This window comes from Bison bison, unplaced genomic scaffold (assembly GCF_000754665.1).
Source record: "Bison bison bison isolate TAMUID 2011002044 unplaced genomic scaffold, Bison_UMD1.0 scf7180017864110, whole genome shotgun sequence".
In the NCBI taxonomy this organism is placed as follows: Eukaryota; Metazoa; Chordata; class Mammalia; order Artiodactyla; family Bovidae; genus Bison; species Bison bison.
The window spans coordinates 1,655,534-1,679,491 of NW_011494682.1; the positions used below are offsets into that span (position 1 = coordinate 1,655,534).

The 23,958-nt window shown below is 40.3% G+C and overlaps 1 protein-coding gene across 3 annotated transcripts in view; it reads right to left on the minus strand.

The window, feature by feature from the left end:
• SLC4A4 (solute carrier family 4 (sodium bicarbonate cotransporter), member 4) overlaps window positions 1–23,958 on the minus strand; it is a 364,017-nt gene that overhangs the window by 97,703 nt on the left and 242,356 nt on the right. For all 3 annotated transcript variants that reach the window (XM_010839087.1, XM_010839088.1, XM_010839086.1), the window contains exons 8-12: window positions 15,478–15,635; window positions 7,622–7,709; window positions 5,309–5,463; window positions 4,399–4,512; window positions 2,006–2,180 (exon numbers count right to left, since the gene is read on the minus strand). In XM_010839087.1, coding sequence (XP_010837389.1) covers window positions 2,006–2,180; window positions 4,399–4,512; window positions 5,309–5,463; window positions 7,622–7,709; window positions 15,478–15,635 — 690 coding nt within the window. The remainder of the gene's footprint in view (window positions 1–2,005; window positions 2,181–4,398; window positions 4,513–5,308; window positions 5,464–7,621; window positions 7,710–15,477; window positions 15,636–23,958) is intronic.

Below are 23,958 nucleotides of genomic sequence, written 5' to 3' on the forward strand. Positions count from 1 at the left end.
ACCACATGTTGAAAAATTATCTTCACCTGAAAGTCTATCTATATTGTGCAAGACAGAAGGAGGTTTTGTTCTTGCTACCCTCGCAAAATCACAGCTTTGTGTGATTTTTTCTTAACGTTGTTCAGTGGCTCAGTTGTGTCTAACTCTTTGCGACCCCATGGATTGCAGCATGCCAGGCTTCCCTGTCCTTCACTAACATGAGGTTGCCTGTCTTATCTTCTTCGTGCTGGCCTCAGGGTACTTCCCCAGTGCTTTTTTCCTCCACTTTGTTCTTTTGATGACGTATTTTAATTATCATTAGACTTTCATTTAGATGAAGAATAGCCACGCAATTTGAATACAGACAGATTTTGTAAAAATACCATTACTGAATTACTGTTACAACTAATTTACTCATTTTTGTCTATGAATGAGGAAAAAAGGGGAAGACATTTTTTTTCATATACTTCATCTCTGTGACTACAATGCTTGGCTTCTATTCCCCATACTTGGGAATATACAGCTAAGTGCTTTCTGGTCAGCACAATGTAATTTTAAAATGTTGATCATTGGCCAATATTTCAGAATCACCAGATTTCACTTAAGAATTTGAATTTCCAACCTCTCTTTGAAAATCAGAAAATGAATAATGAGTGCATATTCACATGGCAACAAGGAAAGCCAAGTGGCAACTGCTCCCTTTCAAAGGAGCAGGAGGTCACGGGAGGCATCACAGTGCCCAGCTGTGAGAAAACCCAAGCCAGCCTTGGACTAGTCAGAGGGGGAGCCCCCAGCCCCGGCAGCAGTCACGTGAGGAAAGAAGCCCTCGGGCAACTCCAAACTCAGCTGCCAAAACACTGCAAGTCTACAAGGACCTAAGGGAACAAGCCACCCGAGTCCATCAACCACCAAAACCATAAGAGAGAAGGAAAAAATGGTTGTTTGAAGCCTCAGATTTGGGGGTAACATGCTATGCAGCAATAGATAAAGACTAAAAGATGAAAGTGCTCTTAACAAGTGAAATAAAATTGTTTAAAGTAATGTCTCCCTTTTTTGCTTGGGTCAACACAGATGTCACAGAGCGTCTCCATCTTAATTTTGTGTTTAAGCAGAAATCTAAAATATGAAATGTGCCCAGGGGAGAAAACAGAAGTAGAAAAAAAGCAATCCTTTGGAAGCAGCTCTATTATTTTAAATGAGCTGGTTGGCAGCACTTATTAATGTCACATAGGTTAAACAGTAATAAGTAGTAACACAGAAGAACAGTGTTTGAAAAGGGCTTGAATCTGGTTCTTTTCAGCTTCACTCACTACTCTATACTCCGCAACTAGCACAATGCCTATTTTTTTCCATAATGATTGGATCAACTAAAAGAGGTTTTGTACATATCTTTCTGATTATGGGAATTAAAAATATCTTTTCTATCACTAAAACTTCAGCTATTATGGCTACAAAAGAAGGGCAAATGCCACCTGCAAAGCAACCAACAAAATAAGCTAGAATCTTAATGGCTTAATGGGAGGCAGATCCAGGAATAGGAACACCAACTCATGGCTTTTATCCTTAAAGCTGAGTTCTTCTCATAAAGATACAAATTCAGTCTTGAGCAAAACACCCATCGTCTGCTCACATGTAAAAGGAAGCTAACCAGGCATTCCCCCAAAACTTGATATATCAAGTTTAACAGTGTGGTCCATACATTCAAGGTAATAGAAGATCGAAACCTTATACCCGGCACAAAATTAAAGCAGCTGATCTGCTTTTGCCCAAATAGAGCTATATATCCTCATTTCCTTCCCTTCTTTTCCCCACTTGTGACTCAAGCCAGATTTCATCGAGCTATTTTTGTAACTACTAAAATGCTGGAAATACAGCAGCAGACCAGAAGCAAAGTAAAATGCAGCATCCAGCAAAAGAAAGAAAATCACGCTGAGTAACTGAAAGGCCATCTGCTTCTCGCTGAGCTGCAGGGGTGAGGAAGGCAATCTGGCTGTACTATTTGTGTCTTCCCCCAAACCAAACCCACCTGCATGTTGTCAGTGGCATCCCCAAGCAGTCCTCCGAAAGTGATAGCATTAGTTACAGTTGCCAGATAAATGAAGAGAATTGCTGAAAGAGCCTGAATATTTAAAGCATCATAAAAGTCACTGGCAAAAAATGGTGCTTTCCTCTTTATGTCCTTAATTAGTCCACCACAGAACCTGGGTAGGGAAAAAGCAAACGTGACAATGTAAAATAAAGTATCGGGCAATGAACCGAGAGATAACTTATTTTAATCACAGAGAAGGTGTATTTAAAGTGTTTGAATCAGCAAGATACTATTTCAGCCCTTAAGATAAAATCAGAAAACTGTAAAGGAATACATTTTCTTCTGTCTTCTTTTTGATCACCAAATTAGGCAGTCACATTCCCTAGACTGTTGGTCTTTAGATGAGAGTGAATTTTGTAGATGAATTCAGTGTCAATGTCTGAAGGAAAACATCCCAACCTGTGAGCCGATCATAAGGCCCTTTCTAATCTTGTCAGAACTTCCATCCCAGCCTCATTCATTCATTCATTCCACAAACGTGTATTTGGTCATTTGGGATATGCCCAGCACTATTCTGAGTACTGGAAATACAACAGTGAATAACACAGGAAAAAATACCCACCCTCATGGAGTTATTTTCTGAGTGAGGCAAACGAAGTAAGTAAAATGCATGGGGCTAAAAATCAAAGAAAAAATTAAGTGGGGATCTGGGTTAAATGCTAGAGTTGCTATGGCTGTAATATCAGAGTGGCCAGAACAGGACTCCTAATGGGTGACTTTGGGGTGAGGATCGGAAAGAATGAAGGGAGAAAGCCATGCAGGTGTGTCATGGAGGAGCGTAGCAAGCTGAGCCGCCTCATATCCACAGGCAGGCCAGCTGCCTGTCATGTGTCAGCTCATTCCCTCAACCAAACCTCACTCAGCTTTCCCTACGTTGTGCCTTCTGCCTTTGATGTCTTCCCTCAGAGTGCTACAACCCTTGGAAGTCTTGATCCTCCACTCATGGCAAGACTTGCACTATGCTCTCACACATTCTCAGGATTGTGTGTCTGTCTGTCTGTCTTAGCTGCATTCAATGCCCTGCTTCACTTTTCTTGGTATGTACAGACATATTGCATGGTAGCAGACATTGCAGACATGCAATGCACTTAGGAAAGTTAAAATATCAAAGATTACAGTCTGATTAAATAAAGAAGTTAAATCCCAGAAATTGTATCTATAGAAGAGGAAAAGGATATTTCTAATGGGAATAGTTTGTAAAGAACTGTTCAGGGAAAAAATGGGGGAGAGAGAGGTTCTGTTCTCTAGTCTTTAAGAAGAAGAGGAGAGAAATAACATCCTCTTCATTTGGGAAACAAACCCAAGTGGGTCATTGGAGGAAGGAAAGAACGTCATTTCATTCAGATTCAGTTGTCTGTTAACATGACATACCTTTGTGTTTTCAAAAATCTGAAGTGTTTTTTAAAAAGTCATATCTTCGCAGATTCATTTCAATATTTGGCAAAACCAATACAATATTGTAAAGTTTAAAAATAAAATAAAATTTAAAAAATAATAAAAAAAGGAAAAAAAATAAAAAGTCATATCTTCATAAACAAGTATCCTACTTAAAACTGTACTTAATTCAGATTGAAATGGAGAACCTAATAGTGAAGGCATAATTCTAATAAGAAGAGATTTAGCCAAAGCTGCCTGAGAAACCTGAGCTCCCCACTGCAGGCCGAGGAGACAGTGGCCTGGCAGTCACTCACGTCTGTAACATGTAGCTCTGTACATGTTCTATAACTCTGTACTCTGTTCTGTAATATGGGTACCCTTCTGAGTAAATGTATCAGGAAGAGATGGAATCAAGAAAGTCAAGGGCAGGGAGAGACTGGCCTTTCTGCCACACCCGCCCCCCATTTCTCTAACAGCTCTCATTCATGCCACTGCCGTCACACTGGCCTCTGTGCCAACCCAGCACCCACTAGGCACCCTGCTGTTCTCCACCCCCCACCCTAGGATCTGCCTCCCCACTTCTTCAGGACTTTCCTCAAATGCTGCAATTCCCTCTATGGCCTTCCCTTACAGACCATGCTATGTAAAATGGTATTACCTAGTACCTTTCGCCTGTTGCAAAACTCCCTACTTCTGCTTTACTTTGCCCCACACAATCAGATTCACATTTCGTTATCTGCTCACTGTCTCCCACCACTACAAAGACCCCTAAGGACAGAGGTTTTCCATTCATTCACTGCTGCAGCCCAAGCACCTGTGACTAATAATACACCATAAACCTGTGTTGGCTGACCGAACATAGAAACCAGTAACAAAGCACTGACAGAAAGATTAAGGGGAATTCAGACCAGAGGGGAACCTCATCATGAACAACAGAAGAATCCATAAGTTACCTTCCAGTGCGCTGCAATTCCTCACAATCTGCATGTCCTCCTCCTCCATGGCCTCCATCATGGGGCGTGTCCCCATTCATCTGAACATTCTCTCCACCTGAGTACATATTCTTTCTAATCAAGACAACAGAGCCCAAGAGAAGATTAGTTTTATTTTATTCACCTGCCTCTTAGCTACATCATGCACTAACTAATGAAGAGATGGACCAAAAACCCTTTGGGAGAAAGATTATTATTTCCTGCCACCATCCTGTGTGTGCTTAATAGCTCATTGGTGTCTGACTCGTCGCGACCTCGTGGGCTGTAGGTTCCTCTGCCCATGGGGATTCTCTAGGCAAGAATACTGGCATCAGTTGCCGTGCCCTTCTCCAGGGGATCTTCCCAACTGAGGGATCAAACCCAGGTCTCGCACATTTCAGGCAGATTCTTTACCAGGGAAGCAGACAACTTTAAAGTGTTCTAGTTAGAGCCAAAAAAAATGAGTAGATGAATAAAAAGTTGAATGAACTGTATGTTGTATGAAAGGGAAATTGTTTCATCTGGAAGACCACAGATTTCTAGAAAATGGCTTCCCCTCAATTATCTCACCCAATTTCTTAACCTCTTAAATCTACAGGGAGCCACCTTGAGTAAACTGATCTTTCCACCTATAAAGGGGTCCCAGAAACATCCCAAAAGAATCTCTACAGTGTATTCCAATATCATAATCTGAGATCTTTAATTTGTAATCACTGAAGAATATCACCACATGCTCATTTTCCAGTGTCAACCAAATGTCAAACGAAGGCACATGTGTGATTCATTTGCCACAACACCTCAAGTTTAATGGAAATCTGTCAATATTAAGGCACTAGACAGAACCTCTTCTCCTTCTCAAAGATTAAAACTCCCAATGGCCTGATCGTTTTACCTTTTGTCAGACGATGGAAGACTCTTAGGAGGCTCTATCCTGATCGCTGGATCCCATTCTCCAGGTGGAAGGACAATGACTTCGTCTAGGAACTCATCTATGCCAGCAATCAGGTCCTGCCTATCTTTCGCTTTATAAGCAATGTCATGGAACACCTAAAGAATAAGAAGAGATGTGCTGATCCAACAAAAGAACTCTCCACACGCCTCAGATGTTAAGGCTGAAGAATGCAATCCATAATCTACTTTAACATTACTGTGACCATAGCCTCCTATTTCCTACTATTCAGCTTAATCTAAAATATTTCAGTATCCAGATTATGAACCCAAAGAATATAGGTAGAGGCATGAGAAAACAGCTGTGCTTCTTTTATATGATTTTTTCCTAACAATACCATAAAATAGCATTGCCTTTCATCTCCCACTGGTATGTACTATTACTGATATGGTTGCTATGGAAGCCAGATGAAAATAGTTTAGAGAAATACACAATCACTCCCTGAAATAAAAACTACTGGGCCAAACCACTGCTTCTAATTCAAGAAGGAAAAGTTCAAACTGAGTGTTAAGACTGGTTAAAACTCAAATTCTGCAGCTCTCAAACACACAAATAATTTGAGTTAAAGCAAAGGGGTTTTAAGTAGGTGATCATCTGTCTGTGTTTTAGGAAGCCAATAACCAAACCATCCAAGGTAGCAAATGTGTATCATACTCTTTGTCCATCATTTCATTCTTCTAACCTGCCTGATAATCTGAAAGTCCTTTATACATAACCCAAGCCTTTCATACCTTGTAAGTCAAATTCTTTAGTCTCCAGCAAGGAAGATGGGCCCTGTTTGATACCTTTGGCTTTTCTTAAAGATTGCTATGTCTTTTCTCCTCAGTAGAATGTGTAAAAGCTATCAAACAGCACATAATGGTGTGGGGGTTTGGGGGTTTAGGGGAGGTCATTCAAAGCGTAGGCATAACATCTGCAGTGGACATAACTGGCTACAGCCTTATTTTCTCTTGCTACCTCCCACTATGGAGGCTGGAAAGTCAGTATCTTTCTTAGCCTAGCCTGCAGGTAAGGATGGGCAGTTCTGACTCATGAGATTAGAAAAAAATAAAAAACAATGTGTGGGAGGAGCATTAAAATACTAGTTCAGAAAGAAAGACACAGCTAATATTCCCTGCCTCCTCCTTCTTGCTTTGCTATAGATGGTGTGAATGGAGTTGACAGCAGCAGCCACCTTAAGACCACAAAGCAAGAGCCTTGGCCCTTGATTTACCATTAAGCAGTTAAGTTTAACCAACTCCAGCAACTACTTACCTCCAAATTTCCTAATATGTGTGCAAAACAAACCCTAAATTGTTTAAGCCACAATAAGTCAGATTTTCTGTCATTTGCAGCCTAAAGCATTTCTTTTTCTTTTTTGCCTAAAGCATTTCTAATCAATACATCTTAGGGTGAAGAATTAAGAAATTGTAAATATGCAGAAATAAATAAAAGAACTCACTGAGATGCTTAGTTGCCTCAAAGGAAAAAAACAGCACTGCTATTCATCAGTGTTCCCAAATTAAGTAACCATCTGAGTAATCACAAATAGAACTGCCATAACTAAATGCTCTATTCTCCACTCAACACATGGAGAAGCTAACATATCAAGCAATGAAGCAAAAACAAAACATTCGGCAAAATAGCAAGCTAGAAAGGCATAAAAGCAGAAATCAGTGATCCTATATTCTAATAGTATTTCTCCTACTATGAGACTAGTTCGGAGTTTCAACATGTCTAAGGTGTGTGTAGTGACGTCAAACTGTTATGAGAATACAGTCATAATTCCAAAGTGCTAGATACTTTGCAGAATGGTTGCTAATGCATTTTAGTATATGCATCATTCCTTCCCACAAGATAAGAAAACCACAAAAACAGGTACTTTCTGATACCTAAGGGAAAATGCATTTTACTATGCATTATTTTATAAAACCCACTTCTGAAACAAAACACTTGAATTTGCAGGATGAATATATTAAACATTTTAAGAGATTATGTTAATACAGTGACTTGAACCTTTTAAATAATATTTAACATACTTCAGTTAGCAGAACTGCAAATGTTTAGAGAAAGGAAAATATGACTTATTCTAACATAAAATTTATTTTTTGAAAACTATTAAAAGCAGTTGTCAGCTCATTTGCACAAATGACTGTACCTCATGTTTTAAAGAAGGTTGGTAACTACATAATTCTAATTGAAGAAATTGTGACAGCCAACTCACAGTATGAGAACAAAGAATGACATTCACAGATCACCATCTTCCCGATTCCCTACCTCATCAGACATCAAGGTGGCAATGGCTCTGCCGATCTCATGGTAGGACTTGGCTTTCCCCTTAGGACCTAAGAGAATGAATAAGAACCTATTGGGAGAGGAAAGAAGCAAAGGCTGTAACACATATTTCATCAAACTCAATACACATAACACTGAGACATGTTTAACCCTAATTCATAAAAAGGTTAGGTCTAGAATTCATCTTTAAAACAAAGGTCATAGTCTTGGTAATATGAAAGGCACTCTTCCACACTATTGTGAAACACAAATTGTTGTTCATTTTGTTTGGAAGCAAGGGAGAATTGAGCAAGGGACCCTAAAAAGCTTCTTCATGAAGAAGGAAAGGTTCACTATATGAGTAAGTCTTTCTTTTCTAAACTTTCTTTTCTTTCTCTTTCTTCTGACTTTTCAGAATCTTTGGAGAAAACCCATTAAACACAATAACTAGAAAGACTTAGCACATCTTCTGATTTTTCTGACTTTTCTTCACCCAATATTGATGGTGACAAATGATCCTCTCCATATTTTAAAGAAATAGTTCTACTCAGAAGTGGCTGGGAGTCAGCAAAATCCAACCCCTCTACAATAAGCCACATGCTGACAACCAAAGTAAAGAAGGAAAAATTTGAGAGAAATTAAATATAAAACATCATTCACAGTTAAAATTCTTTTACAGGATTCCTCATTTTCTTTTCCAAACTTGTTTTCTTGATAATGCACTGTTCCACAGTAGTTAGCTCCTGAAACTTGCAATAATGGGCTTATCTCCACTCAAGTTCACCCCTTATCATGTTGGAAGGACTCCCTCACTGATCACAAGGGCAAAGATGCAACTCTCAACTGGGGAGCAGGAAGTATATGAATTCAAAAACAGACAAAAGGCAATACTAGACAAATCCCTGCCTTGCTTATTTATGATCATATCTTACCTAACATGGAGATAATGAGGACAATAAAAATGATCACATGCTATGGTTGCCCAGCTTTCTAAAGCTTACAAAGCATTTCACACTCACATATCATTTAAACTCCTACTATCCTTTGCTATAAGGACACGCATCTTACTCCCATTTAATGGTGAAGAAACCTAGGCTCAAGGAAGGTAATGGATGGGCTCAAAGACTGTCACCAGTGAACGACAGTAGATGGCTGGATGGCATCATGGACTCAATGAATATGAGTTTGAGCAAGCTCTGGGATGTAGTAAAGCACAGGAGGCCTGGTGTGCTGCAGTCCATGGGGTCACAAAGAGTTGGACATGACTAAGCAACTGAACAACAAGACAGATAGGACTTTTTACCTCTTGTTTTTTCCCAGCACACAATTCTGCTTAATAATACCTGTGCAACCTATACACCAGAGAAAGCTATCCAACTATCACTTCCATAGGCCACTCTGGGGGAAAGATGTTGTGAAACTTAGCTAGGGACAAGAAAGTTTAAGAAAGATCTTATGAAACCATGAATGGCTTAGGACTTTTGTTGGTAAAATTTTCTTTTTTACTAATTTATTTATATTTTTTTGTTGTTTAAGAAAGGGCTATTGATAGCCAACACTCTTCAAGGTATTAGGGTCTGTTCTCAAATGCCCTTGAATAGATAATTCCATTTTTCATCATAAAATTTAATCTAAAGAGTAAAGAAAAAAAACAAATTGAGAATGTAAGAAGGTAAATCTGAATGTCTGAATCCTCAGAGTTTATACCAGAATAACCATAAAACCACTCAGTAGTTATTTGCTTAGAAACCAGTTCTGGAGTGGAGCGGTGCACTCGCTTTCAAGTGTTATCACAGTAGATGAAATGGGCAAAAGCAATCAGCAGGCACGAAAGTCATTCAAGTATGAAGGAAGTCATTATTAGAACTGGGTTTTAATTCTTCTAACTAGAACTTGCCTTTTTCTGAAGCTGAACCTAAATTATACACCACCACATACAGTATTATCAAGAGCTTTTTTTATTGACAGAAAAGTACAATGCACTTTTCTGAAGGGATGGCTCACTGAATGAGTGCAACACCTGAAAAAAACATTTAACAAATAAAGTAAAATGCAAATCTCATTAAGAAACACATATAGTACTTTTCGTATGTCCCAATTCTATTTACTTGTCTACCAAGGGCCAGCTGCCAGGCAGGACGATAGGGCACAGCTTTAGACAGAAGTGGCCAATGTGGTACAGCAAGAGAGCATATGTAACACCTGGATGCTTTACTTAATACATTTTAAAACAATGTATTTCCTTTGCCTGTCGTTTTTTATTATTTCAGGCTTCCCAGATGGCAGTGGTAAAGAATCCATCTGTCAATGCAGGAGACTCAAGAGACACAGGTTTGATCCCTGGGTCGGGAAGATCCCCTGGAGAAGGAAATGGCAACCCACTCCAATATTCTTGCCAGGAGAACCCCGTGAACAGAGGAGCCTGATGGGCTACAGTCCAAAGGGTCTCAAAGAGTCAGACACAACTGAGCATCTGAGCACATCCAAATATTAGCATCTAAGCACTACACAATATCTAACCCTTTCCAGAATCACTGTCTACATCTTCCTACCTCTCCCTAGTATCTGCATCATGATTATTTTACATTTATAAATACACACTATGGAAATGCACATTTATCAACTGACACGTGAATTAATTATCAGGTTGACTATATGGCAACAAAGCCAAAATAGTGGCTTATTAGAAAGTGCAGAAAATGCTCTCAGTCATTAATAGTTCTCAAATAAATTCTGGCAGACAATGGGCCGCTGGTCCAAGGGATAACAGAGTAGTGGATCCTCCACCTTAAATCCTATGAGATGAGGGCATACATTTTCTACAAATATTTACTCTGCTCTTTACTAAACAGCACCAAAGAAGAAATGGCAGTAACAGACCAGTGGTGACCATAAAAAAACCACTTATCATAGTAGCAAACCCAGTATATGAGAGCTACAGTGTTTTCATTAAGTTAGGCATAAACGTACAATTCCTCTTTCCTGAGTAATGTGATTTTTATTAAAACATATATATATATATAAAACATATATATATATATTACAGATCATTTGGAGAAGACTCTTGAGAGTCCCTTGGACTGCAAGGAGATCCAACCAGTCCATTCTGAAGGAGATCAGCCCTGGGATTTCTTTGGAAGGAATGATGCTAAAGCTGAAACTCCAGTACTTTGGCTATCTGATGCGAAGAGTTGATTCATTGGAAAAGACTCTGATGCTGGGAGGGATTGGGGGCAGGAGGAGAAGGGGACGACAGAGGATGAGATGGCTGGATGGCATCGCTGAGTCGATGGACGTGAGTCTGAGTGAACTCCGGGAGTTGGTGATGGACAGGGAGGCCTAGCGTGCTGCAATTCATGGGGTCGCAAGGAGTCGGACATGACTGACTGACTGATCTGAGATATATATATATATATAAAGTATAAAGAAAATATCAAGTGCCAAATAGAAATAAAAAGTTACGTATCAGTTAAAATTTTCACATTACTTCAGTCAGGAACACTGAGTAAATCCATTTTCTTAAAATGCATAGAGAGGAACTCTGGACACCCACAAGTAGCAGGAAACATCACCTCAGGTCGAGAATTTCATCGGTAGGGAAGCAGACCCCTAGGAAGACTGTAATTGGAAGTGCACTATTGAAATGGAGATGAGAGATCTGGGAAAACTAACAACACAGAACAACTTATCGAGCTGAAGTTCCCTCTGTCCGAAACATGTTCTCTCCTCTTTAACCCTCCAAGAAGCAAAAGCTGTTACAACTTTTATGACAGAAGTCCATCTTGCCAAACTCGGCTTTTATAACATACTGAAAACTTTCATGACTCAAGTGGTTGTTTTTGTTTTTGTCAATGGACAGATGTTATTTTTAACCAAAAGCCTTTTTTATTAACGAATTAGAGTAAATATTACATTTGTGTGGTTGAAAGGGCACAGCCCATATTGCTGGCTCAGGGGAAATAATTTATGTTGCTGAGTTCTTTGTATTTGCTTATAAGTAGACACAAGTCACAGAATTTATAATAGTGCCTGGCTGTCTCGAGAATCTTCATGAGGCCCTTCCACTCTGATGTGCTCACTTTTCCATGTAACTAATCGTGCCTGGTGGAGAAGGTGATGGCACCCCACTCCAGTACTCTTGCCTGGAAAATCCCATGGACGGAGGAGCCTGGTAGGCTGCAGTCCATGGGGTCGCGAAGAGTCGGACACGACTGAGCGACTTCCTTTTCACTTATCACTTTCATGCATTGGAGAAGGAAATGGCAACCCACTCCAGTGTTCTTGCCTGGAGAATTCCAGGGACAGAGGAGCCTGGTGGGCTTCTGTCTATGGGGTTGCACAGAGTCAGACACGACTGAAGCAACTTAGCAGCAGCAGCAGCAGCAGCAGCAATCGTGCCTGTGGAGAATGCCTCTAGCATTCACCACAACAAAAATCAGTACCAGATGATCTGCATCCAGAACCAACGGACTATATTCATATTCACAAAATAATTATAGGCAGAAATAGAGCATAATATCAGAAAAAGAGCCAGCCTTCCTAAACCTCTCCATCTTTTCCGAGATGTGCACCCCTCCTCCTTCCTGATATATCACAGCCATTCTAAAATAAACTCAGCATGTACCAATTCCTTACTCCCTTTTTTTCAAACAACAGTGAATCAAATAACCCATTATTCATATTTAGTGGCTTTGGAAAATGTGGCTAAACTGTAGCTTCCTCAATAAATTCATAAGGACCACAAACCCATCATAACCAACCATGTTGCACATAGTAAACAGCAGTGAGCCACTGGAAGACTGTTACACAAGACAGAACTGAACTAGCAAGACCTCCATCCCAAGTCCTCTACTAGAATTTTTATGGTTTTGACAATTAGGGACAAAGAACTGCTTTCAGGCAGATCATTATTTATAACAAAATAGACATTAACTAAGGGTGACACAAAGGGGTAAACATTCTAATTTTATAGAGGGCTGCTGCTGCAAGCTCCCTTTATAATTATTTGCCTCAGATGTGAAAATCAAGGTAAGAAAAGCACAGATTCATCAAGGGCTTTGATTAGTCTTCATGGGAAAACCCTAAAGCATTTTTTTGCAATCCATTCTAGGAGTCTTCTTAGATTTTCCCTAAGAGCCTGGCTTCAGAGTCAGAAATCTGCACTGACAGTACGTCATCCATGTGGCTCCATCTCTGAACTATAAAATGGGAATTATATTCATCTCCATGTGGCCCATAAATATGACTGAGTGGCAGCCTTAATGGAACAGATGTAAGATAATAGCAAAGCAAAGTGCCTGTTAAGACACTAAGAAAATCATAAACATACCCGACTAAGTCACCAAAGAACAGAGTTCATCTGCTTTCACATGGATGACAAGAAGGTCCTCTATGTAGAAAGCATCTACCCAGTCTGTAGGAATCCAGATGCAAACAGAAAGCTAAACTAGATCAAGCAAAGAGCAGAGTGGATAGAGAAATTCGTGAACTCTATACAAACAGAGTGGCTATAATCATATTTCCTAAAAGATGCATGCTAGTAATGCTATTTATTGTAAATAGTAAGAATAATAATAATAAGTAAAAGAGTCTGCCTTCCACCTTCAAAAGGAAAGGAAAAATGGAAAAATTTTTCAAAAGAAAAAATGACCGTCATTACAAGATGTGCACAGAAACAGATTTCTCAGGTTTCTGTGCAGGATAGCGGGGTGGCATGCATGTTAAAGCACACAGCTGAGTGCAGAGACATCCTCCACAATGACCACCACGCTCCTTGTGGGATTTCCTTTATTAGATTTCACAGGATGCAGCCACTGTAAGTGGCCCTGTATTACTCACACACAAAGAAGCTAATGAGACTCTCTTCTCAGTGATTACAGCTTGCCCTGGTTCAGAGAATAGCAAATGGATAAAACTATTTCCTGGAAAAATGTTAACATGCTAGGATATATTATTCAGATTACTGCCCTGAAATAGCTTTATGAATTGAAGCATTATTGAATTATATTCCCTTGAATAGACTGGGCTCCTTTTCTCAATTCAAATAATGCTTGATTTTACCTCTAGACTAGTACCACTGTCCAGGACAGAAAAACATGAGCCGGACAGGAGCAGATGATAAGAGGGGCTCCAAAATGGTCATGACTTGCTACTCAATGATCTTGTGTTATTGTTTAAATAAAAAACCTCTTAAAATATTTTAATTTGTAGCTTCTAGAGAAAAAGAATAAAAAATGAAAAAGAGCAACTGAACACTTCTTGGCATGTCTTTTTCTTTCAAGCTCCAGAAAAGTTGGTCCAAAGAGACATAAATAAAACCAAAGGGACATGCAAGCTGGAGTTCGGCCATGACTGAGTCAGCTAGCTGTTCGCCAGGTGATTGCTCAGATGGACCTGCAAGGCTCTGCTGGAATGTTTTCAAGCAAAAAGCTAAGTTATAGAAAACACAAATCATCATAATCCCATTAACTGAATAAGCTGTAACTATCCCCTTTCCTCTGCTATTTGTCCAACGACTGCTTATATTATTCCTATATTGTAATATGACAAGTATTCTCCCTGTTGTTAGTGTCTAAGAAATAGAAAAATGGGATAAAAATAGCAGCGTAAAAAAGAATGGCCTGTAATGTATAGAATGGAAGGCCATAAGGAAATGTTCTCCTAATTTTCCTCCTGAATTAGCTCAAAACAAATCTTGAGCCCCTTATCTTGTTGGTTTACCTTGCTCAGATCATCTGAGACCACTGGAAATCCATAGCCTCTCCTGCTCACCTGGCGAAACCTACAGAAAAGTTCCCTGCCCTTGCTCTGGGCACTCCCCCAAAAAAGGCCCCATTTTATAACAATTTTCTAATGTCAACCTGAAGATTATAGACTTCTCTTTAACCTATTCCTAAGTACAAGTTTATTTGAAGCATTAGCTTCTATTTACCTACTACACTTGACATAAAAGTCAAGCTTCCTAGCTCTTCTACTGGGCTCAGTTACAGAGAGAAATAAAAAAGGATGACTTCTAAGGTACTGTGCAGTATAAGTACATGATTGTAATAACAGTAGTATACGTTCTTTTAAAATAAAACTTTATGAGTCCTAACACATAACAGTAAAATACACAAATTTAAGTGTACAACTTAATGATTTTTACTTTTGTGCATATATATAATAAACACATATTGCTATTTAGTCACTCAGTCATGTCCAACTCTTTTGGGACCCCATGGACTGTAGCCTACCGGGGTCCTTTGTCCACATTCTCCAGGCAAGAGTACTGGAGTGGATTCCCATTTCCTTCTCCAGGGGATCTTCCTGATCCAGGGATCAAATCTGCATCTCCTGCACTGGCAGGAGGATTCTTTACCACTGAGTCAAATCACATATATACATGTCTAAATATGTACACATAGACACATTTACATATATTGATATATATAATGTGTATATGTATGTATGAACATACCCACTATCAATTTTCTAATCAAACAGAGAACAAATGAAAATGACTCAGACCTCTGAACCATTTACCATCTATATGATCTTGTAGAAGTTACTTAAACTCTCAAACTGTTTCTTCATCTATAAAATCCCTTATAGTTTATACTTTAAAAATTATTATGAGTATTAAATAGGCTAATCCATCAGAAACTATTCCATAGTCCAATTAATTATTATAATCATTATTACTACTATACATGTGCCAAGTCAACCGAGAGCATGAAAGTCAGACTGAACCGTTATTTCAAGTTAAACCTTTCCAACATGCTTGCTTTGGGTGAACCCTCATCCTATTGGCTCTCTAGCCTGAGCGGGAGGAGTTTTCCCTATGACCACACGGGACCCCAGTGAGTCAGGGAGCAGCTTACCTTGTGGGCACAGGGACCTCAGTCAGGGCACCCAGCATGACTGCCTGCTGCAGCCGAACAAAAGCAATGAAAGGAGAATCCAAGAAGTCTACCTCGCCAACAAGCACGTTGGAAGCTTCTGCATCACGTGGCAGTTTTTTCATGAACTTATTCTTCAGCTGCATGGGAAGAGCCAAGAAGACACAACTTATTTCCAGAGAAGGGAACTCAAAGAAATTTCTTTATGAGTCTACGTGCACCAGGCAGGCCCTAGCTAGCCATTCTTCTATTATGTCTAACCATTCTATTATATAAGTTTTTCTCTGTATTTTGGATGCAAAAACATTATGTGTACAGCCATGTGGTTTACATATAAAACAATATTTACATACGTATCAATTCATTAACTTATTCAACTCAATAAACATGAGTTTAAGAGTCTCCTTGGAGCCAGGAACTGATCTAAGCCCTGATGATAAGGGATGTGTCAACTAATGACATGGCCTTCTTGAGCTCATATTCCAGCAGGGGAGAAGTAAAATAGAATTTAAAGTAGTGATAAGTGTTGAGAAAAAAAAGTAAGACATGTAAGAGGATACGTCTTTAGACAAGGAGGTCAGGGAAGGCCTCTGAAGCAGCACGTTTGACACTGGGGTAAGGGGACAAGCCAAGAAAAGATCTGGGCAAAGAAAATTCTAGGCAAAGAAAAGAGAAAGTCCAAAGCCTCTGAGCCAGGCAAGAGCTAGGCAGTTACAGCAACAGCAGGTGGCCAAGTGTGTGGGAGCAGATGGAGCACAGGAGAGAAAACGGCAGCAGATGAAGTTGCAGACGTGAGGGGGGCCAGCAGGTGAGGGTCTTGAAGGCACAGTAAGGAGTTTCAGATGTTTCAAACAGAACTTACCCACTAAAGAAAAGTCCATGGAAAGGTGGAGTAGAAAGACCTAAATTTAGGAGATATCACCATGTAATCAGGATTTAAGACCATGTGATAGGATGATACAACCTCGGGTGTTAGTGTAGACAGAGGAAAGGGCTGTCCATTGACCCTTAACATCTGCCCACTGACCCTAAACCCTGGGGTACCTAACCTTTTATAGGAATGGAAGCAGATATTGGCAGAGGACACTGAAAAAGAGCAGCCTGTGAGGTAGGAATAGAAGCAGGCCTTCACCAACCAGGACTTTAGGTGAAGAAAGGGAACAATGAAGAGAGGATTATCTGCTTCAGTGTCAAAGGATGCTGGAAGTTCAAATAAGATGAAAAGTAATAAAGGACTAATGATGGGACCTGGACCACGAGGGAAGTCCCAGTGGTCTTATGGGAGACTCCATACTCCCAGTGCAAGGGTCTTGGGTTCAATCCCTGGTCAGGGAACTAGATCTCACATGTGGCAACTAAGAGTTGGCATGCTGCAGCTATAAAAAGAATCACAGCTAAAAAGATCCCACATGCTACAACCAAAAGACCCAGAACAGCCAAATTATTAAAAAATTGTTTTTTAAAAGAAAGTAAAGACCAATGAATTTGACAAGATGGAAGGGGTGGATGATCTATACAAGAGCGGACACCAGGCTACCCAGTAAAGAATAAGATGTGAAAAAATGGAGACAGGGAGTAGAGAGAATTCTTTTGCAAAATGTTGCTACCAAGAAAAGCCAAGAATTAAGGAGGTAGATGAAGAAAGGGATAAAATGGAGATTTTCCATGGGGAATATGATCACAATTTGGAATGTTCATGAAGATGATCTAGTAAAGACAGATTACTACCGTAGGAGAAATGGGCATAACTGCAAATCAGCTCAAGCAATCTTGAACTATTGAGAAGAGAGATATCCATGCATAGCTAGAGGGATTAAATCCAGATGGAACACAACTCATCCATTCTAACCAGGCAAGGCAGACTCTAGGTACAGTCGGGGGTGATCTGGGAAGTCTGTGGGGTGAAGATGATTCCAAGGACTTACATTTTTTCAGGGAAATATGAATGACCTGATGGTGAGGAGGAGGAAGACGGACGTACATGGGAGCTTGAGGAGAAAGGTAAAGGTATAAAGTGCTTTTCATGGAGAGTAAAGGTTACCTTTGCCAACAAAGGTCTGTTTAGTCAAGGCTATGGTTTTTCCAGTGGTCATGTATGGATGTGAGAGTTGGACTATAAAGAAAGCTGAGCACTGAAGAATTGATGCTTTTGAACTGTGGTGTTGGAGAAGACTCTTGAGAGTCCCTTGGATTGCAAGGAGATCCAACCAGTCCATCCTAAAGGAGATCAGTCCTGGGTGTTGATTGGAAGGACTGATGTTGAAGCTGAAACTCCAATTCTTTGGCCACCTGATGCAAAGAACTGACTCATTTGAGAAGACGCTGATGTTGGGAAAGATTGAAGGCAGGAGGAGAAGGGGACGACAGAGGATGAGATGGTTGGATGGCATCACTGACTCAACAGACATGAGTTTGGGTAAACTCTGGGAGTTGGTGACGGAGAGGGATGCCTGGCGTGCTGCGGTCCATGGGGTTGCAAAGAGTTGGATACGACTGAGCGACTGAACTGAACTGAATTGAAAGGCTGCCTAACAGTCACTTTGAAAACTTATCCTGTAGATGTTATTCCTTCATTCCCCCTCCCAACCCAGCTCCCACTTAGAACAGGCTTGTTCAAGTATCCTACCATGAGTGGGAAACGTCTCCCAACAGCTCAAGGAAAACATCTCAACAATCACAACAAGAAAGAGATAAGAATTTTGCAAGAAGATTTCTGATATACACATCTCACCAATATGAATGTCTCCCCACTTAAGTTAAAAGTTACCAGTGAACTTTTTTCTGCCACGGGTTATCACCTATATGGGAAGTGGGAGGCATGGCCCAATTTTCCCCAGTAATGAAAAATTACAGTAGAGTTTTATTTTCTATTTCCATATAAATAGTTCTCAATAAGGGAGAATAAGTGCCATGAAAACTGATCCCCAAAACCATCACCTTCAGTAGCATTTTAACAAGATTCTTGCCTTTGGAACTTCATACAAGAAGAAAACTGAGAGGCAAAAAAAAAAGAAGGAAGTTGGAACTAATAATTTAGTGGAAACCAAAAAAAACCCACAAAGGCAAGGTATATATTTTTGGATGTTAGAAACACGACTACTTCCAGCAGTAAAAGACTTTTCCAAAGTTTATACCATTAATCCTTCAAGCAATACTAATATTTCCAAAAAGTCTGTTTATTTCTACACATACGAAAAGAGCAGCCATGGGAATAGTCTAAAACCATCAAATTGTTATTATAGTCAAAGGAAGCTGCAGTAATGAATTGCTCTGTGTAACATGGAGTAGAGTTTGGGATATGGTCAAGTGACCCAAAGGCATAATGAAATACCACTGCTAGAGTAATCTTCTTCCGACTCTTTCCAGAGAGAGCTCCCATTACCAACACAGGCCATGAAGCTCTATAATCATCTGATTGTACTTGCCATTCTCTCCAGCACTCTTTGCTGTCGTTAGGTAGGTAATCTGATCATAATCTCCTGTTTTAGGTACTTAGCCTCCCACGCTTAGGACCAAAAACTGTCCTTTCCTCATTTCTACCTTTTCTAAACCTCCTTCAGAGTTCAGAACAAGCCTTTTCACTCTCTCAGCACTGCTCCTAGGGAACTCCAGAAGCACTCATTTGTTTTTTTAAATTTTTTAAATTGGAGTATAATTGCTTTACAATGTTGTGTTTCTGCTGTACAACAACGTCAATCAGCTATGTGTATACATAAATCCCCTCCTTCTTGAGCCTCCCTTATAACCCCCCATTCCATCTGTCTAGGTCATCACAGAACACTGAGCTGAGCTCCCTGTACTGCACAGCAGCTGCCCACTGGCTGTCTGTTTCACACATGTAGTGTATATACGTCAATCCTACTCTCTCAATTTGTCCCAGAAGCATTCATTTTGGAATCATGCTTTTGCCAAGGCTGAAGTCTTTGCTCTTAGCTCCCTGAGGGTTAGAACAGTTTATCCCACACAGAACTGATTGCTTCCTTTGCAACATAATTCAGCTGTCGTAAATATTTTGAATGGAAGGAATGAGCTCTGCAGCATTTACAGTCAGACCATAAGAACATTAAATGCCCAGGAAAGTTCAAGAGGTTTTAGAGGCCCATTCTAGAACATACTAACTGTCTGGATCTATCACTAAGCAACTACTGACTCACAGAACATGTAGAACATCCCACAGTTATATTCTTCCACAAAATGTTTTACTTGTATGGTACCTTTACTAAGATGACTACACCATTTTGGAAAAATTGAAGCATGTTTTTAAAGCTAGAGGAACTGCATTCTATGTGCTCAGAAGAGAAGTAGTTATAAAGATATATTCTTTGAGATCAGCAAATCTCACACTGTGTTTGTAGGACACTAGTGTTCTTGAAGAAATTAGTAGCTATTCCAAAATAAAAATGTGTGGTGCCTGAGTTGCCCTGGAATTTAGTCCTCAGATGACTCTCTTCTCTACACACATTCCTGGGTGATCTCGACAAGCCCCCTGCCTTTAAATTCCATCTGTGTCCTGATGGCTCACAGATCTATGGGCTTTCCTGGTGACTCAGATGGTTAAGAATCTGCCTGCAATGCAAGAGACCCAGGTTCAATCCCTGGCTAGGGAAGATCCCCTGGAGAAGGGACCCACTCCAGTGTTCTTGCCTGGAGAATTTCATGGACAGAGGAGCCCGGCAGGCTACAGTCCATGGGGTCACAAAGAGTTGAACATATTTACTTCAGCCAGGACCTCTTACCTGAAGTCCAGTTCTATTACATCTATCCTCAAAAGTCTTAACAGGCATTGCAAATTTTACAAATCCAAAACCAAGCCCCCCTCCCAAGAGTCCCCTCAAACTAGCTCATCCTGGGGTCTTGCTCATCTGGTTCATGGCAGCTCCATTTTTCCAATGCCCAGGCCCAGACCTTGCTGTCATCTTCCACACTCTCCTCCTCTCACACCCCATGTCCATTCTACCAGTGAATCCTGTTGGACCCACCATCAGGGATGTCCAACCATTTCTCACCATCTTCACTGCCACCACCCTGGGCCACATTACAAGCACCTCCCTCCTGGGTATGGCATTGGTCTCCCAGCTGGATCGTTTGCTTCTGCCCTTGCCCCCTGCCCTGCTCCCGTCTGTTCACCAAAGCAGCCAGGGCAATCAAATCAGGAGTCAGATAAAACCTCTGTTGGTCCCCATTTCACTGAGAAGGCAATCTTATTATGACAAGCCACAACTCCAGCATCATCGGGCTTCCCATCAGCTCCCTGACCTCGTTTCCAGCTGCTTTTTCCCAGTCTTCTTCAGACCCACCATCCCAGGGGCCAAACCTTCCCTCTGACACACCAGGCACACTCTTCCCTCAGGGCCTTCACATCTGCTGGTGTCTGAATCGAACGTCTGCAGGGCTCCCTTCCTCACTTCCTTCAGATCTTTACTTATGTTATTTCTCAACACTGAGACCTTCCCTGGCCACATTTGTTAAAATTTCCACCTCCCTTTCCCCACAGGTTCTTCTTACTCCTCTGTCCTACGTTATGTTTTTCTTTGTACTTATTATAGTCAAACATGCTACAGTTTTTACTTATCTTCCTTATTATCTGCCTCCTCACTAGAATGTATGTTCCCTAATAGAAGGATAATATCCATCTCTTTTGTTCAGTGTTACATCCTTAATGCCTAGAAGAAAAGATGAAAATAAATGTTTGTTCAGTGAATGAATGGTGGTTATTATTTCTGCTCTTCCCAATAAGCTTTCCTAACTCTTCTCTTAAAGCAGTGGTTTCTGGGCATCCCACCACCACCCAGGCCATCTAAGTGGACAAACGCCTAGATAGGACTCATCTTAGTAAACTCCCCTACTGATAACAGTGGCTGGTCCAAAGGACGGATGCACCACCTACACAGGGACCAAAACATTTTGGAAAATTAACATTCAAATAAATGTGTAAAAATCAATGTTTCCCTTTCACCTAAGGTTATTACCCTCTTTGCTGGAAGGGCCTGTCACAGGATTGTCCACACTAGGAGAGAATGAGGTCAACGGCCAAAATGAAACACAAAACCAGGAGAGAAAAATGGATGAAAAGAGAGATTGCTTAGTCCCCAGCCTCAGGCCCTGAGGTCCTGTAGCCTCTCCATTCTGTGAACTCATCAAGAATTATTACTAGTTATATAAGCCAGAAAATTCCACTTGGGGCTTAAATTAATTTGAGGTGATTTCTTTCTACTGCAGTCGAGACCCTTCACAAAAAAGTGCTTTTGTCAAATAAATTTGAGGAGTACCAGGTCAGACAGAATTAAATAAGTTTCTATGCTATACACTCTGTTAGAGCTTTGACTAGGCATGTATGCCAAAGAATGCTTTATCTCCCACTCGGAGATAAATAAGGCACATTTTGATATGAAAACAGATTTTAAAATGCTGTTTGGGACAGAAATTTTCTCATCTCCCATTTAATCCTACTCTCAGCTCCATTTAATTCTCTTTAAATTTAACGGGTGCCTCAAATGTTCAAGGCCTGATGTGGGCACTGCAAGGAACAGACAGACTCTGCTCGCCTAAAGTTTAAAATCCAATGAAGAGAAGCAAATACAGAAATAGATCTAATGAAACAAGACACATACAGATAATATGAAAGGTATATTGTTCAATGGAGGTCACAATATATAGCAATAGAGTTCAAGGAGACTTCATCCATGAATCAAAGTTTACAGATTCCTCTCATAAAGGTTGCTCATCAAATATTGATTCATATAGGTTCCCTTTTGCAATACCTCGACAATACCTGATACAGGAAAAATAATGACTTAAGTATAAAAAGCAACTATGGGCTTACACAATAAAATGTGAACAGCAATAAAGTACTAACAAAAACTTTATTAACATTACACAGAATGGTGAAGAACAACTCACGAATTACAAACAACAGCAAAAGATAATGAAAATAAGAACAAAATCAGGTTGAGGATCACTCAACAACCTCATATGGATTGAATTACGAAGATAGTCTGACATTTCTTTCTTATAGATCACTAGTTGATGCTCCAAGGGATATATAGCCTGGATTTCATGCAGGGCCAACTATAAGAACACACAGCAGAAAAAACTGCTTTAGACAACCTTGATTCCAAAGAAATGAATTTCAAAAGGCTGCATCTGGTAAGAGATAATTTGGCTAGCTCAGGGGCTTCCCAGGTGGTGCGGTGGTAAAGAATCTGCCTGCCAATGCAGGAGGTGCAAGAGATGCAAGCTTTATCTCTGAGTCAAGAAGATCCCCTGGAAGGGGAAGTGGCAACCCACTCCAGTATTCTTGCCTGGGAATCCCATCAACAGAGGAGCCTGGAGGGTTACAGTCCACGGGGTTGTGAAGAGTCGGTCATGACAGAGCATGCACACATGCAATTTGACCACCTTAGCAATTTGGGAACACTTTTTGTCTACCAGGTAACAATACCAACTCTGTGAGTCTGGGGATGTACATTTCAGGTTCCTTTAATGCTAACCTGTTCCTTTAATGCTAGCAATACAGGTTAGCATTGCTATAATGCTACAGGTTAGGTCTTGCTATAATAATTTAGTTAACTACTTTCTGATTGGCTTTCTAAGAACCCAGTGATCACAGTACTAGCATAACAAGAAACTAGAGATCATAAACAGATAAAGCAGAACAAGTGGACTGATGTAACAGTGACAGCTTCTTGGAATGATCACCCCATGTGATGACAGAAAAGTTACTCATACTCAAGTGATACGCATCACATATAGCTAACTGAAAAAAATCATACTGTAATCAATCTCAAGTGACTGGGATAATATTATATCCTGCCACCCATGCTATCACCCTCAGACCTTCAGCATCAGCTGGTATGTAGGTTCAGGCTATCATATTATTATAGTCACTAGGCAAGTATTTAAACCCTACAATGCCAAAGAATGCTCAAACTACCACACAACTGCACTCATCTCACACGCTAGTAATGTTCAAAATTCTACAAGCCAGGCTTCAGCAATATGTGAACTATGAACTTCCTGATGTTCAAGCTGGTTTTAGAAAAGGCAGAGGAACCAGAGATCAAATTGCCAACATCCTCTGGATCATCAAAAAAGCAAGAGAGTTCCAGAAAAACATCTATTTCTGCTTTATTGACTATGCCAAAGCCTTTGACTGTGTGGATCACAATAAACTGTGGAAAATTCTGAAAGAGATGGGAATACCAGACCACCTGACCTGCCTCTTGAGAAACTTATATGCAGGTCAGGAAGCAACAGTTAGAACTGGACATGGAACAACAGACTGGTTGCAAATAGGAAAAGGAGTACGTCAAGGCTGTATATTGTCACCCTGGTTATTTAACTTCTATGCAGAGTACATCATGAGAAACGCTGGGCTGGAAGAAGCACAAGCTGGAATCAAGATTGCTGGGAGAAATATCAATAACCTCAGATATGCAGATGACACCACCCTTATGGCAGAAA